The sequence below is a fragment of the Sinohyriopsis cumingii genome, chromosome 10 (genome assembly GCF_028554795.1).
Source record: "Sinohyriopsis cumingii isolate HCF-2022 chromosome 10, ASM2855479v2, whole genome shotgun sequence".
NCBI classification, from domain to species: Eukaryota; Metazoa; Mollusca; class Bivalvia; order Unionida; family Unionidae; genus Sinohyriopsis; species Sinohyriopsis cumingii.
The window spans coordinates 120106148-120122380 of NC_142970.1; the positions used below are offsets into that span (position 1 = coordinate 120106148).

At 43.4% G+C, this 16233-nt stretch overlaps 1 protein-coding gene across 3 annotated transcripts in view; it reads right to left on the minus strand.

Annotated features, from left to right (window-relative positions):
- The window catches only part of LOC149791107 (uncharacterized), a 167595-nt gene that overhangs the window by 71287 nt on the left and 80075 nt on the right, over window positions 1-16233 (minus strand). The window contains exon 1 of one of the 3 annotated variants that reach the window (XM_089973019.1): window positions 3780-4103. The exons of the other annotated variants lie outside the window; for them this stretch is intronic. Within the exon in view, the coding sequence (XP_089829145.1) occupies window positions 3780-4068 (289 nt within the window). The 5' untranslated portion in view covers window positions 4069-4103. Of the gene's footprint in view, window positions 1-3779; window positions 4104-16233 lie in introns of those variants that run through there. 3 annotated transcript variants of the gene reach the window in all.

Genomic DNA, 16233 nt, shown 5'->3' on the forward strand with positions numbered 1-16233 from the left:
CATAAAGTGGCCCGCGAGGCCTCTATATTTACTATAATGTATTTTAATAATTTAAACAATTTATTTACATTCAGACAAATAAATAACAACTAGACGAAAGTTGCAATAATGCGCGATCTACAATATTCTAGAGTCTAGAACGTTATTTCTAAGAAGTCTGTCATTTTGGTCGAGCACTCGGAGCTCTGTCGGCGTTCGATAATTCACTTTGCGCGTGGTTGTTGTGCTCGGATATAATTATCGAATGCGTCCGTTGAGTTAGCGAACGAAACGTTTGGAAATACTGTACCCTTTTCCCAGTCTTGTCGACCAATCAGAGTGCGCAAGACGCCATGATGTCATCTATTACAACTGTTTAGTAGTCTGCAGTTTCGTGTTGAAATTAGATTTTTCAAATACAAATTTACCGTTAAAGCCGATAAGCATGAACGCGGATAACGTAGAATCAAACAATGCTAATAAGCGAAAACGTGAGGACGTTGCTTGTCGTGAATTCAACGCAGACTGGACGGAGAAATTTATGTTTGTGCCTAGTCGTAGTGGTAAACCGATTTGCTTAATCTGCGGATTTAATTTAAAACCGAAAATAACTGTAGTGCAGGACTGACATTGACTGCTTTTAAAGTTTTAGAATTTGTTTGCTGAAAGTTAATATATTTAAGAATGATATTACACGACTTTTATAATTTTATAAACATTGACAAACATTTATAATGTTATTACGTTGTGGCCCGCTTAGTTACCGAAAATTGTAGATATGACCCTCTACTTGAAAAGCTTGAGAACCACTAAGTTTCAACTAACTGCATACCTGTCCAGCTAAATATAGCATACGTAACTTCAATTAACACACGTGTCTACATACCCATCTAGATACAGTCTGTATAAAGTTCAATTAACACACCTGTCTATTTGCCCATCTAGATACAGTCTGTATAAAGTTCATTTAACACACCTGTCTATTTGCCCATCTAGATACAGTCTGTATAAAGTTAAATTAACACACCTGTCTATTTGCCCATCTAGATACAGTCTGTATAAAGTTCAATTAACACACCTGTCTATCAGCCCATCTAGATACGGATTACTTCGTGTAGATCAGGGTATGCTCACTAAAGAACGCCCATTTTCCTTCGGTTTACAGCTTACAAAAAGAAAAGAAAAAAGAAAGAATAAACATTTGCTGCATATCGTACAACTAAGTCCCAGGACCCCATGTGTCCGAGTGGTCTAAAGCACTTGCCTTCACCGATCTCAGCAATCTCGCGTGGGTTCGAGTCTCAGGCTTGGACAACATGGGTATGTAAGAAAGCTTGCCAATAACGTTTCGAGGGTTGGTGGTTCTTACTAGGTTTTCCCCAGTTATACTGACCGCTGTGTGTAGCCTTTCGTATGTTGAGAAATGGCGTAAAATCAACCACCACTACCTCCTAATTCAAATATATATCTACGTACCTAGATACAGTGAACGTAGCATATAGATAACACAGCTATTTAGCTATCAACCTAGATAGAGTATACGTACCTTATAAATAACATTTATCTACCTATCCACCTAGATACAGTTTACATTGGTTACCACTAAAGCACCTGTCTAATTGCCCATCTAGATATAACGTACATACGTATCTTCCTGCTCAGCATGCATGGCTAACAACAAATTCACCACAGTATCCATAACTAGCAGCTAATACACCATACCTACCTGCTTACCTAATACAAGATATCTACCTGCCAACCCAGATAGTGTGACGTAGCTTGCTGCTAATACAGGTATCTACCTGCCCACCTAGAAACAGTGTACATAGCGTACAACTAACACGTGTTTACTTGCCAATATAAGTATAGCGTACACAACTTAAAACTAATACATGTGTGAAGTGTCGAATTTTGAATTGCAGCGAACTTTAAAGTTGAATGCATTGAGCATTAAACTTTTATCGCATATAAGCCAGAAAAGTCTTAGTGAAGGGTCACTTTGACCTTTCTTCGTTCATCTCCCCCATGTCAGTGTCAACTTCAATGGGGCAGAATTCCAACGCAGTGAAATTGACCGGGGGTATCTTAACACAGTACTTAGAAAGTAAACATTTGAGCAACCAACCCTAACCACTTCGTAGGAACCATGTCAATTTATCATTTTTTCAAAGGGAACTTGTTACGTACTGTCGTTCACAGATTCAGAACTATATAAACCTGATGAAAGGAATTATTTCTTTGGTAAAAAAGTAAGGACCGTTGTCTACGATTGGGCAGAATAAATTTAGGCTTACACTTTAGAGCAATCATACTTTAAAGTGACGACCTTAGTCGAAATTCTTTAATCTGAAAATCTCCTGAAAGAGGAAAGAGTCTCGACTCCGTGAAAAGCCTAAAGAGAATAGTGCTTTCCTTGTCAAACAAGAAAGGGGCCATGTGGCCGTCTTGTAAAAAAGAAAGACAGGGTTTAGTGTTAGGACGCACAAGTTCTGAAAGAGAACAACAATAACGAACAGCTTTCTGAGAGAGAGAGAGAGAGAGAGAGAGAGAGAGACGGGACATAAGTCCGAGGAAAAGAAGGACGAGGTCAGGATAAAAAGACCAAGAAGTCCATGAAGGGGCAAAGTATAGAGCTTAGTAAGGATGAAATAGATGTACGGTCAAGGGGAAGGAAGGTGATGCACATCATTCGTGGATATTGCACTCTTTTCACCCCTCGTTATGATGATGAAATAATCCACATTAGACACACCTGTTAAATTATATTGATATAGCCTAACTTGAATTGGAATTGCCATTAACAATTTGGTCTGATTACATTTGTTATTTTCTTGTTAAAGGGGGCTCATATTGCTTTATATTTCCCAGTATTCTCGCTCAGTTCCCTGTTGACATTCTATTCTTATTCACTCCAGCCGGGCTATAAAATAGAGGGATGTCATCCTCTAGATAATGCCAGCCAAATGCAGCTAACCACCCCTCTTACTAAGAGGGCGAAGTTACAAAATGTATCTACTTGACCATCTAGATACAGTGTACGTATCGGACAACACATGCATCTTCTAGCCCATCTAGATACAGTGTACACAACTTACACCTTACACCTAACACATGTGTCTACTGACCGCTCCGGTGCCCTAGTGGTTAGAGCGTCGCTCGGATTCGGGATGTCGCTGGTTCGAACCTCGGCCAAGTCATACGAAAGACTTATAAAAATGGTACTACAGCTGCATCGTTAGGCGCTTAGCATTAAGAGATCACTGTTAGGATTGGTCGGCCTGGTGTCAGGATAATTTGACTGGGTGAAACATCATGTTACATGTCTGCGGCATCACTGCCACTGCCACACTGCCGACATCGCAGCGATATGACTGACACATTGTTAAAGCTACGTTAACACTCCAGCTCACACACACACACGTATATACGTGCCTACCTACGTAGTACATAGTTTGCAGCTAACACGTCTATCTACTTAACCCCATGTATGTGCTCAAATGTCTTTAAGAGCAGGTGGTTGGTCCATACAGGTATACGTAAATACCACGCAAGGGATGATCTATGAGTACTCTATACGAGACGTGGTCGGAATATACAGGTATAAATACCACTTGGGATCAACTACGATTGGTCTTTACAAACAGGCGGTCGATATATACTGTTCATCTATCTTAGCGCAAGCGCAAAGTATCGTAAAAGAACAAACGACTTAAAAAAGGGTGCTCTGAATGAAATATTATCAACAGTTAGGTACATATTTGTCATATCTCCATTTCGAAAAGGTCATCTTGTTTACTTACTTGGTCCTTCAGGCGTGAAACATAGAGTATCTGTTTCGTCACATCCTCTCCAAAGGCCAACATGGCCAAGAAAACTAAATGCCGGAAATTTGGGGATTTTAAGAGGTCCATCAAGCCAGTACTGAGAGAAGAAGCCGATGATAAAGAAGAAGAATGATACACAACTTGTTAAAAAGGAAATCCTTGGAAGCCACGAATCTATTAATATTTCTAATTTCATGGTGACACTACACAAACATATGCTGAAAATGTAAACGTTGTGATGTAGTATTTTGAATATCCCAATCATATGTCAATTCTTCTAGTATAATATTCACAACGGTGTATTACCACGTTGATTAATGAGAATACGCCTCTACACGACGATGACATCGTCCTATTTTAGTCATAATTATAATGTAACGTTTAGCCAGGAAATGAGTTATGCATTTCAGGTAAACAGAAAACGATCGCGAAAGAAAAGGCCAATCTGACGGATTGTCTAGCCTGAGGCAACATATAAAAAGCCCCAAAACATTCTTAGTCAAACAGCCAGAGAGAGTGTGAGAGAGAAAGAGAGAGAGAGAGAGAGAGAGAGAGAGAGAATATACAATATCATCGTCTGGTAGATACTACAGTAACCTTTGATAGAAAAATTTAGATTTTTAATATAGACATTTATTGCAGTCAAGTCTGAATTTATAGACGTTCAAAGTGTGCATAATGGTAAACGAAATCAAACTGTAATCAAATTTCAAGGTCATTCAATATATGCACAGTGATAAATGAAATCAAACTGTAAACAAACTTCAACTTCATTTTATATCGCTCCAGTGGAGTAGTTGTTTTTGGCGAAGGCCTCGGTTGCGGATAGGTCGCTGTTTCGAACACCGGGCCAGTCATACCAGAGACTTAGAAAAATGGTACGAACAGGTGCCTGGCTTGACGCTCGGCATTTCTTTTTATAAAACTTGTTTCTGTATAAGAGCATGTTAAATTATTCCTACGGCATGTGTATTGCTAGAGTCGAGGCATGCGTACTGATAGGGTTGGGTAAGACATGCGCACGGATGGAGTCTGGTAAGGCATTTCGTACGGATAGGGTATGGTAAGTCATGCGTGCGGATGAAGTCTGGTTAGGCATGCCTACGGATTGGGTCGAATAAGACCTGCGTACGTATTGAGTCTGATAAGGCATACGTACGAATAGGGTCGAGTAGGGCAAGCGTACGGATAGAGTCGTATACAGCATGCGTACGTATAGGGTCGAGTAATATATGTTCCGATAGGCTCGTGCATGTGGATGGAGTTCGATAAGACATATTTACGGATAGGGTTGAATAATGCATGCATATTGATAGAGTCGAGTAAGACATGCGTACAGATAGGGTCGGATAAGGCGTTTTTATTGATAGAGTCGGGTAAGTTATTTGCACTAACAGAATAAAGTCACGTAAAGACAGAATCACGTAAGGCATGTATACAGATAGGGTCGAGTAGGGCATATGCCCGGAAAAAGTCGAGTAAGGCATGCGTAAGTATAGAGGCGCATAAGACATTCCTACGGACAGAATCACGCAAGGCATGCGTACGAATAGGGTCGAGTAGGGCATATGCGTAAGTAGTAAATGGGGATAGATTAGCGTCAATGGGAATTAGCATTACAGAGACCCCTGGGACAGATTAGCGTCAAGGGAAATTTAACATGGAGAAAAATCGTGGGTCAGATTAGCGTCAAGGGAAATTAACATGGAGAAAAATCGTGGGACGGTTTAGCGTCAAAGGAATTTAAACAGGGTGGGACTTTATAGCGTCAAGGGAAATTGAACATGGGATTTTTTTTTTTTAAATTTTTTTTAAAAAAGGGGTAGGCAATGGAAAGGCTATCTCTTTTCGAGAAATATGGCTGGCCCTGAAAAGGGCCTTTGGGTTTATGTTAATATTAATATTAACATAGATGGCATCTGTCACATCTTCTTCTTCTTCTTCTTCTTCTTAAACTCCTTCTAACTGCCGGTCCATACACAAGTACCCTCTTGAGACATCCTTGTCTTTCTATGTAAACTCTCCTCATCCATTGACTAGTATCTGTCCTATCAACAACAGTCCACTTGGACCTGACATACATGAGCATGTCCGTCCTAAACATCATGGAAGACACAAGGGTGGATGACTCAACTGTGGTCAACATCTTGAAGCGACAAGAATAGGTGAATCAATGCAGTGAACTGCGCTTATTTATAGGTACAGGAAGGATTGAAACGGATTGAATTCATTCACCAATCCGAACACGCGTTACAAAATTCAGTCAGCTCGCATCCAATCCGAAGAGAGCAGTCTGTGACGTCACGTGGTCTATATAGATTCGTTAGCGCTTGTGTGCAGTCAATCTATGCGACAGTGATTCAACATGACGGAAACTCAGAAAACGATCCATTGGGGTGCACCAGCAGGGGAGACTGCCCAAGGGAACCCGGACTTACTTTCAGAAGAGGTACATTGGGATTTTGTGGATTTTCTTACCTCGCAAGAATTTGTTCCGGAACCTTCGTTACCTTCTTCATTACCGCAAGTGGAGAATTTTAGACAGAGACAGAAAGAAGAATTGGAGAAATTTATGCAACGACAAAAGGAAGCGGAACAAGCTTTTCTCCTACAGCAACAGCAACAGCAACAAGAAGAGGTAAGAAAAAAAAACAACAGCAACAACAGCAAGAAGAAGTAGCAGCAAAGAAACAAGAGGGTGAAAATCAAACGGCTACGGTACTGTTGGACATTTTAACGGAGTTAAGAAGTCTGAAACAAATGTATCAGACTTCTTTATCACGACCGAAGAGAATACGACCTTCCCGAGCTAAACACGCCAACCCTGTGACTAAGCCTGTCGTACCACCCTTAGTGATTTAAACCCAATCATCAGAAGTAGGCCTTGGCCGTGGCAAAGGCTTAAGGCAGTTAAAGTTGATTGGTTAAACTCACTCCTACACCATAAAGAAAAAAGGCCCTTTTCAGGGCCACCCACATTTCTCGAAAAGAAATACAATTTCAATTTGCCAATAACTCAAAAATAAACCCCACCCATTTTACCCTTATAGTACGTGTCTGTGTATGAGTGCGTGAGTGTAGCTTCTTATTTTAAAATCAAAACTCAAAGACACTTACCTTATATCATTCATGTATTCTTTTATCCATTTTTTACAATCCAATTCACAATTCACCACAGAACACTTTAAAAAGTTCGTACACTTCTTCTTTCTCATTATTTAGTCTCTCTGTTTTTTGAATTTCTTCACCGTTTTTTCCTCATTTTCTTCCCTTCTTCTTTTCTTCTCCTGTTTCTTTGCCTCTTTTAAATAGAATTGTCTTCTTTCTTCCTCTTCTTCCTCTGAAGAATCCCTCTCTTCTTTCGAAGAATCCCTCTCTTCTTCCGAAGAATCCCTCTCTTCTTGTGAAGAATCCTTCTTTTCTTCTGACTCCTCTTGTTTCTTTTTTGGGCAATCTGGAGACCAATGTCCTTTTTCTTTACAATAATAACAGGTATCTTGACTTTTGTCTTTTTTAGCCCCTGTTTTTTTTTTTTTTGACGGTCTGGACACTCTGAAGACCAATGCCCTTTCTTCTGACAGATATAGCAAGTATCTTGACTTTTATCTCGAAAGGAAGGAGAGTTGTCCGTCGGCTGGTCTGAAGAGAATTTTCTAATGACCCCTCGCAAAGCTCTGACGAAACGTTCCATCTGGGTAGTCTCTTTCATCGTTGTGCTCGGCTTGAGAGTGAAATGAATAGTGAAAGGACAAGACACACACCCTTTTTATATACGCTGGTTTGCCATGACTATAAATTAGTCTATGGTGTTTAAACTTGAGTCATTTGACGTTTTGTACTCAAGATGAAACGATCCCATTCATTCGAGAAGAAAGAAGAAGAAGAAGAAAGTAAGAGGCAGAAACGTGATCTATCGCCTCGTACCAGGGCTGAAATCTTGGCACAAATTCATGCCAGTGATTTTGAAGAGGACATGAGTGAACCAGAATCCGAACCCTCTAAACCAAGTTCACCACCCTTAGTCAACCCTGAAAAGTACTATTCCATTCGAGAGACGGAAAAGCGCTCCTCTAGAAAATTTAGAACCACGGCTTACACCTACACGGTGAAGTTTAAAGATTTCAAGGCCGACGTACCCTTGGAGAAAGCAGAAGGGTTTATCACCGAGATGTGGGATTCTTTGCTCACCGCACTCAAGCGACAATGTCAAGCCAAAGAAGACGATCGCTTGACACTATCCATAGATCACGACGGTTTGAAATCCCCTGTTTCGATCGAGTTTAGCAGACCCGCAGAACTGACCCCTTCCAAAGTCACGGACAAGATACAACAGGTGCAACAATCTAATGACCAGTTTGACATCACCGATGGTAAAGCCACACTGAAAATGGCCCACGTCTCTCCTCCTCAAGGAACTGGATGCAAAAAGATGTTATTGGTGGACGACCTTCTCAACACCAAAAAGAGTCTCGTCCGAATTAACAACCCTCAAGACCAGATGTGTTTGGCCCGTGCCATCGTGGTGGGACGAACCTATGCCAACAAGAACGACACGGTAGAATGGAAAAGAACCTGGAAAACTATTCAACAATCCGACCGAGCCAAACAACGAAATGAAGCAGAACTCCTGTTACAACAAGCCGGACTGTCCAAAGACACACCCTGTGGCATTCCTGAGATGCAAAAATTGCAAGATGCCCTAGCTCCACGCTACACCTTGAAAGTGCACTCTCAAGAAATGCGTGGAACTCGGTTGTTTCGAGGCCAAGATTTTAAGGACGGAAAATACATTCATGTCTATCATCACGATGACCATTTCGATACCATTACCAGTATCACTGGATTCCTGATATACGGTTATTATTGTGAGAAATGTGACTATGGTTATAACAATCGAGAGCAACACAAGCATTGTGGAATGAAATGCCCAGGATGTTTGGCCTCTCCACCCTGTCTGAGCGAAGGACCAGTGCCTTGTTCGACTTGTTTGCGCACGTTTGTCAGTCCTACCTGTTACCAACAACATTTGAAGACGCAAGGTTCACAGCAGAAATGTGCTTGTCAACTCTTGAGATTGTGCCCTACGTGTAGACAAGGCATACGTACCAATAGTACCAAGGCACACGTATGTTCAGGAAAGAAAAAATGTCACATTTATCACCACATCGTGGACTTGAAACACGAATGCTACGTGCAAAAATACCAACCCCCACCAGAGAAAGAGGACGGTCACAAGTAGAAAGGCAATTTCATCTTTTTCGATTTCGAATGCATGCAAGAGACTGGCATTCACATTCCTAATTTCTGCGTGGCTCATCGAGCGTGCGAGAAGTGCATTCAAGAACCTATCTTCAGTCATTGCCCTCACTGCAGCAAGATTCCCGGAGGGCGTGAAAAAATCTTTCGGGGACCAAACACGTTAGCCGATTTTGTCAAATGGGTCTTAGACCCCATCGACAAGACGTGGAGCCAAGAGGACATCGAACGTTACGGAGATTGTCATCGTCATGCCACAGTGATGGCTCACAATTTCTCCGGATACGATGGACAGTTTCTTCTCAGATACTATACGGAACAAGGCACCGAACGTCCTAAAGTCACTTTGAACGGAGCCAAAATCATTTTCATGCAAGTGGGACAAGTGCAGTTTAAAGATTCGATGAATTACTTGGCCATGCCTTTGAGTCGAATGCCTAAAACGTTTGGAATGACAGAAATGGCTAAAGGGTACTTTCCACACTTTTTCAATACGGAAGCCAATCAACATGCCATTCTACCCCATTTACCTGAGGCTCACTATTACGACCCCGACAACATGCGTACCGAACAACGAGAAGCTTTCTACGCTTGGTACCAGGCTCATGCCTCTGACCCCTTCGACTTTCAGGAAGAAATGTTAAAGTATTGTCTTTCCGACGTGGACATTTTACGACGTTGCTGTGGAAAATTTCGAGAACTGTTCATGGAACACGGAGGGGTCGATCCTTTGAAAGAAGCTTGCACCATTGCCAAAGCGTGTTCCTTAGTGTACCGCCAACGATTCATGCCTGAAAACACCGTGGCTGTCATCAGTCCTCAAACGACCCACTATGTCAAGCGTCAATACTCGGTCAAAGCCCTACGTTGGTTACATTACTTGTGCGACAAGGAAGACAAATGGATTCAGCATGCCCGCAACGGAGGAGGCGAAAAGACCATCGGAACGTATTCGGTAGATGGCTGCGACTTAGAAAACCCCAAGATCGTGTACGAGTTTAACGGTTGCTTATTTCACGGATGTCCCGTCTGTTACCCTGACCGTGACACTAAAAATCAGTTTTTGCAACGAACCATGGAAGACTTGTACCAGGACACTTGTCAGCGACGCCTAAAGTTAGAACAGCAAGGGTACCAAGTGGTGGAAATGTTGGAACACGAGTACGATCACCGTTTGAAAACCGATCCCGAGTTTAAACGCCTCGTGGAAAGTTACCAGTTCATGGACCCGCTGAACCCGAGGGATAGTTTGTACGGAGGGAGGACCAATGCCACCTGTTTGCTGTACCAAGCCGACGAAGAGAAAGGAGAAGAAATCAAATACTTGGACGTGTGTTCGCTGTATCCCTACGTGTGCAAATATTGTCGCTTTCCTGTAGGGCACCCGCAATTGTTGACGGAACACATCGACCTGAAAAACATTCGACAATACGAAGGCTTGATCAAGTGTAAAGTTTTGCCTCCCACGAACCTATACCATCCCGTCTTACCTCACCATTGTCAAGGCAAACTGATGTTTCCATTGTGCCGTACTTGTGCCGAAACGTGCAACCAGGACCAACCTTGCCATCACAGCCTTGACGGGAACCTGGGTCAGCGTGGAATTGTTCAAAGCTCTGGACATGGGATACCAACTGTTAGAAGTGTACGAAATTTGCCACTTTCCCAAGACACAACAGTACCACAAGGGTGACCCTACTCAGAAAGGCATTTTCGCCGACTACGTGGATGCCTTTTTGAAACTGAAACAAGAAGCCAGCGGCTATCCTTCCTGGTGTCACACTCCCGAAGACCAAATACAATTCAAAGAGAAATACTACGAACAAGAAGGCATCTCTTTAGACCACATCGAGAAAAACGAAGGCAGGCGATCGTTTGCCAAAGTGATGTTAAATTGCTTGTGGGGTAAAATGGCACAACGGCCGTGTTTACCCAAGACGGAATATTTGACAGAACCTTCCCGCTACTTCCAGATGATTCACGACAAAACCAAATACATGAAACACGTGGACGTCGTTCGAGAGGATTTGATCTTGGTCAATTACGAAGAAGATCTAGACTTTGTACAAGACGACCCTTTTGGAAATGTCATCATTGTGGCTTACGTGACAGCTCATGCTCGCTTAAAATTGTACGAAGCTTTAGAACTGTTAGAAGAACGCGTCCTGTACTTTGACACGGACAGTTGCATTTACATCCATCACCCGAGTCAACAGCACCCTGACATCGAAGGAGACCGTTTAGGAGCCTGGACAGACGAGCATCCCGACGACAAGATTCTAAGTTTCGTCAGTGGTGGTCCCAAAAATTACGGCTACGAATACCGGGACAAACAAGGAGAAGTGCACACGACGTGCAAAGTGAAAGGACTGACTCTGAATCATCGTACCAGTCGAGTGGTCAACTTTGGGGTATTGAAAGAAGCCTTGCAATCGGGAGAGGATGGAAACTTTAAAGTGACCACTTATCAACCGAACAAGATTGTACGTTTACCCACTCACCACATCGTCAGTCGGCCCCTAGAAAAAGTCTATCAAGTCGTGTACCAGAAGCGAGTGAGACTTCCCAATCACTTTACGTTGCCGTACGGTCACGTCGGTATTGGTCTGTATATAAAAAGGAACCATAGGCAAGGTCGATAGTTCATTGTTCATTGAAGTAACTTACCATGTCGTTGACGAAGAAGAAACCAGATTGGTTAGGAGTCAAATGTTGGACATCACCGAGACCAGGGTTTTGAGGCTTGGACACAAGAGGTGACCCAGTATGCACGAGAGTTATTCAAGGAAAAAAGTTACTTTTCAACCCGTGTTAGTGACGGTGCCAGAAGAACCCGTCACCCAGGACAGGCCTGAAAGACCCTTTCGGGAGGACACTTGTGTGACCTTACCCCCTACTATAGAACTGGTTAGAACATTACCCAAAACATGTTGTTGTACAGACATTTGTGTTTATTCCACGTTAATGGTTATCATGTGCCTTTTATTCTTGTACTTAAGCCTTTGGCTTTTATGTATTTTTGTCTTTCGTATTCATGTTTGAAAAAAAAAAACATTCAATAAACGTGTTCTGAAAAAGTATATAAACTCTTGTCTTGTTTTGTTTTCGTGTCACAAGTGACATTTCTCACACAATGGCTACTTCTGCTGTCTCTGCTCCCTCTTCCTCTACTGTCAAAGTCATCGACGAACACTTAGATCGTGCCAGTTGGGAGGCTTTGTATCTTCGCCATCCCTTTAACATGCTCATTGCTGGACCTAGCGGTTCAGGCAAAACCGAATTCGTCAAACGTTTGATCGAACATAAACATCATTTGATCGATTGGTCACCTCAACGGATCGTGTGGTGTTACAAAGAGTGGTAATCGGCGTACAGCCTCTTGCGAGAAAGTCAAGGTGATTCCATCGTGTTTGTGGAAGGCATTCCTAAAGAAGAAGACGGCATCGTCTCTGACTCCCGTCAAACCCATTTGGTCATTTTCGACGACATGTTAGGAGAAGACGAAGAAGAAATTAAACTGTGGTTCACGCGCAAAGGGCATCACCGTAATGCCAGTGTCGTTTACATCACCCAAAATTTGTTTCAACAAAGTAAAGCCCATCGCACCATCAGTCTCAATGCGCATTACGTGGTCTTGTTTAAAAGCCCTCGAGATAAATCGCAAGTGCAAGTCTTAGCCAAACAGTTAGGAACGCCTTGGCTGACTCAGGCGTACGACGATGCCACTCAAACGCCACACGCCTATTTACTCGTCGATTTGAAACCTACGACTCCCGAGGATTTGCGATTTCGTACCCACTTGTTTCACCACTGGTGCCAAGACGGAGGGCCTGTCCTGTACACGTCTCCGTCCTCGACTTCATTTCACTCCCCATAAAAAAATCTATAAAAACCTCAGACCCTTTTTCGTCTGTCTCACTCTCAGTGCGAACATGACGTCCCTTCAGTCGCATCTTCCCGTCAAATTGATTCGTGCCTTGTATGGCATCAGTCGTGAAAAAAATCCACAAATACTAGCCCGTCTCAAAGAAGTCTTACGATGGTTCACGGTGACGACACGTCAATTACTCCAAGGAATCATTCAGATTCCTCATCAAACCCAACGCTTTTTCGATCGAAACAAAGTCGCTTTGGTCCAACTGGCCGATCCCCGCATCGACACTCAAACCAAAAAACAAATCATTTTGAAACCTGGAGAGAGTGGTACTCTATGAGGGGTCATCATTCGCTCACTCTTAAGATGGGATCCTAATGCCCCCAAAGTTATCCCCAAGACAAAAGTCCAACGAAGCCCCAAGAAGAAAAAGACCAGGTCCCCAAGGAGAATTTCTCCAGTGGCAGGACCCTCCTCTGACCAGACACCACCACCACCCCGGAAAAAGAAAAGAAGCCCCCAGAAAAAGAAACAGAGAAAAAGTCCCCAGAAAAAGAAAAGTCCACAGAAGAAAACTAGTCGCAAGAGAGGCACTTCGGCCAGGACGCAACCTTACACTGGCAAACCACGATATGCCACGGCAGTGACTGCGTCTCCTGCATCCTCACGTTTGTCCACTTCTCCGTTGATGACACCAGGAACTGAAGAGTACTTGGAGACGTTGATCACACCAAGAACTTCTCCGTTGATGACCCCCAAAAGAACTTCCCCAGTGGCAGGACCCTCCAATTTAGTGGCAGTGGCTGCTGCTCACAAAGTACCTTCTCCCAAAATCAAAGTTCAAGAAAGATCGGGCATGTTACAAGGTTTACTGGATTTGTCCAAGCAAGAACTGGCTCGATTTAGTCCGTTACGTACCCCTGCACGACGTGTCATGCCTGTCCTCAAACTGATACGACGTCAAGACAATCAGTGGCGACGCGTTCCAGTATAAAAATGGCCTGTGACCAAGTCGGGTATCAGTGTCTTTTTTGGTGTTCCTGAAGACAAAAAGATGTCACCCTCCAGAAAACCCCAAGGAAAGAAAAGGAAAGGACTGCCACCACGTTTAGCCAAACATGGGGACATGTTATCTGTCCTGTCCAAAGCTTCTCCACCCCTACGAAAAAACTCATTCAAACAGCCTCCAAAGAGGTCATCGATACCGTGTGCGAATGTTGTTTGAACGTTTTGAAAGGCACGATCCATTTGTCCAAACACCAGAAACAATGCTTAGGCAAACATCGTCACGTTCTTCGCCAAATGGTTCAAAAGAAAATTCCCATTCGTCAAAAAAAGAAGATGTTAGTGCAACGTGGAGGTATTTTACCTCTCTTGTTAGGCCCCATACTGAAAGGAGTCTTGGGAACCATGTTGGGAGGACTGGTGGGAGCAAGATAAAAGGCCTCGGAAGTCCCAAGATCTCAGAATCGACCCCTGACAACCCCATGGAAGGACGAAAACTAGCTTTAGTGCCTTACAAACGATGGATGGAATACCATCGGTGGCAAGAACAACACACCCCGCATTTACCTCCCAATCCCAATTTGAGCGAGATGTCCCAGTTACAACACGAATTGCAGTCCTTGATGGATCGCCAAGATTTGTCCGAAACAGAAAAATCGCAAAAGTACGGTCAACTCTTGCAACGACTGCAACTCTTTCACCAGAAAGCTTTAGACGAAACAGCTCTACCCACTCTGAAAGATTTTAAGACCTTGATGAAAAGTCCAGCACCATCATCAGTACCAGTACCAAGACCACCAGTACCCGTGACCAAGACAGAAAAAGGAGAAGAAGAGGAAGGGTTTCAAACTCCACCAGAAAAAGTACGCAAGTTAACAACACCACCTACCTCCAGAATTGGATGGATTAAAAAGATAATGGCCACCCCTTCTTCCTCACAAGAGGAAAAGAAAGTGAAGACAGAAGTGAAGACAGAAGTGAAACAAGAACCGATATCCCCCGCTCAGACATCCTTCTCCTGTTCGACACCTATTGCTGGCCGCACACGCAAAGCATTGAAATCCAAGAAAATACCCCAAGAGAAAAAGAGTAGCATCCTCCAAGAGTGGGTGTCTTATTAACACACCAACCAGCACAAAAAAATGGAAAAAGTCTTAGCCAGCATTTACTACGATCCCTCCCATCCTGCAGGTTACGCAGGAGTTCAAAAATTGTATCGTGCTGCCAAAACGCGACTGAAAAGTCTCCGTTTACCTCAAGTGCAACGATGGTTACAAGAAAAAGCTACCTACACTTTACACAAACCCATTCGACGCAAGTTTGCCAGAAGTCGCACCCGAGTGGAAGGCATCGATCATCAATGGCAAGCCGATTTAGCCGATGTCTCTCATTTGGCCAGCTACAATCGTGGCTACAAATATTTGTTTTGTGTCATCGACGTCTTTTCCAAATTTGCCTGGGTCGTGCCCTTGACTTCCAAATCGAGCAGCGAGTTAGTGCGAGTCCTGCAACGGGTGTTGAAACAAAGCGGTAGTCACCCTCTTCGATGGCAAACGGACAAAGGCACCGAATTTCTGAACCAAGCTTTCCAAAAAGAATTAAAGAAGCGTGACATTCATTTTTTTACCACGGAGAATCCCGAAACCAAAGCCAGCATCGTGGAACGTTTTCAACGCACTTTGAAAGAACGCATGTGGAAATATTTTACGCATCACCACACTCTGAAGTACATCGACATCTTACCGCACCTGGTTCAAGCGTACAACCAATCTTACCATCGAAGCATCGGACGTGCCCCGCAAGACGTGACTCCCGACAACGAAGTGTTGGTGTTTGAGCGTCTGTTTGGTACGTCCCCGACGAGGGCTGTCCCCGAGAAAAGTGGAATGTTGGCCGTAGGAGATTGGGTGCGCATTGGCAAAACCAAACGCACTTTCGACAAAGGTTACTTACCTAACTGGACGACCGAATTGTTTCGCGTCACTGGACGAGTGCATGGCCGTCATCCTGCCGTCTATAAATTGGAAGACATGAACGGAGAAGTGCTCAAAGGAAAGTTTTATTCGCCCGAGTTACAACGTGTGACCAAAAAAGAAGACGACGTGTACGACATCGAAAGCATTCTCGAACGCAGAACCCGTAAAGTGGGCAAACGACGTGTCAAAGAAGTCAAAGTACGTTGGAAAGGATATCCACCCAGTTTTGATTCTTGGATCGACGCTTCGCAAGTCATCGACTATAAAAAGAAGTGACCATCATGCCCTTTCACACAGCAGACGCAGCTACGTCGACCAC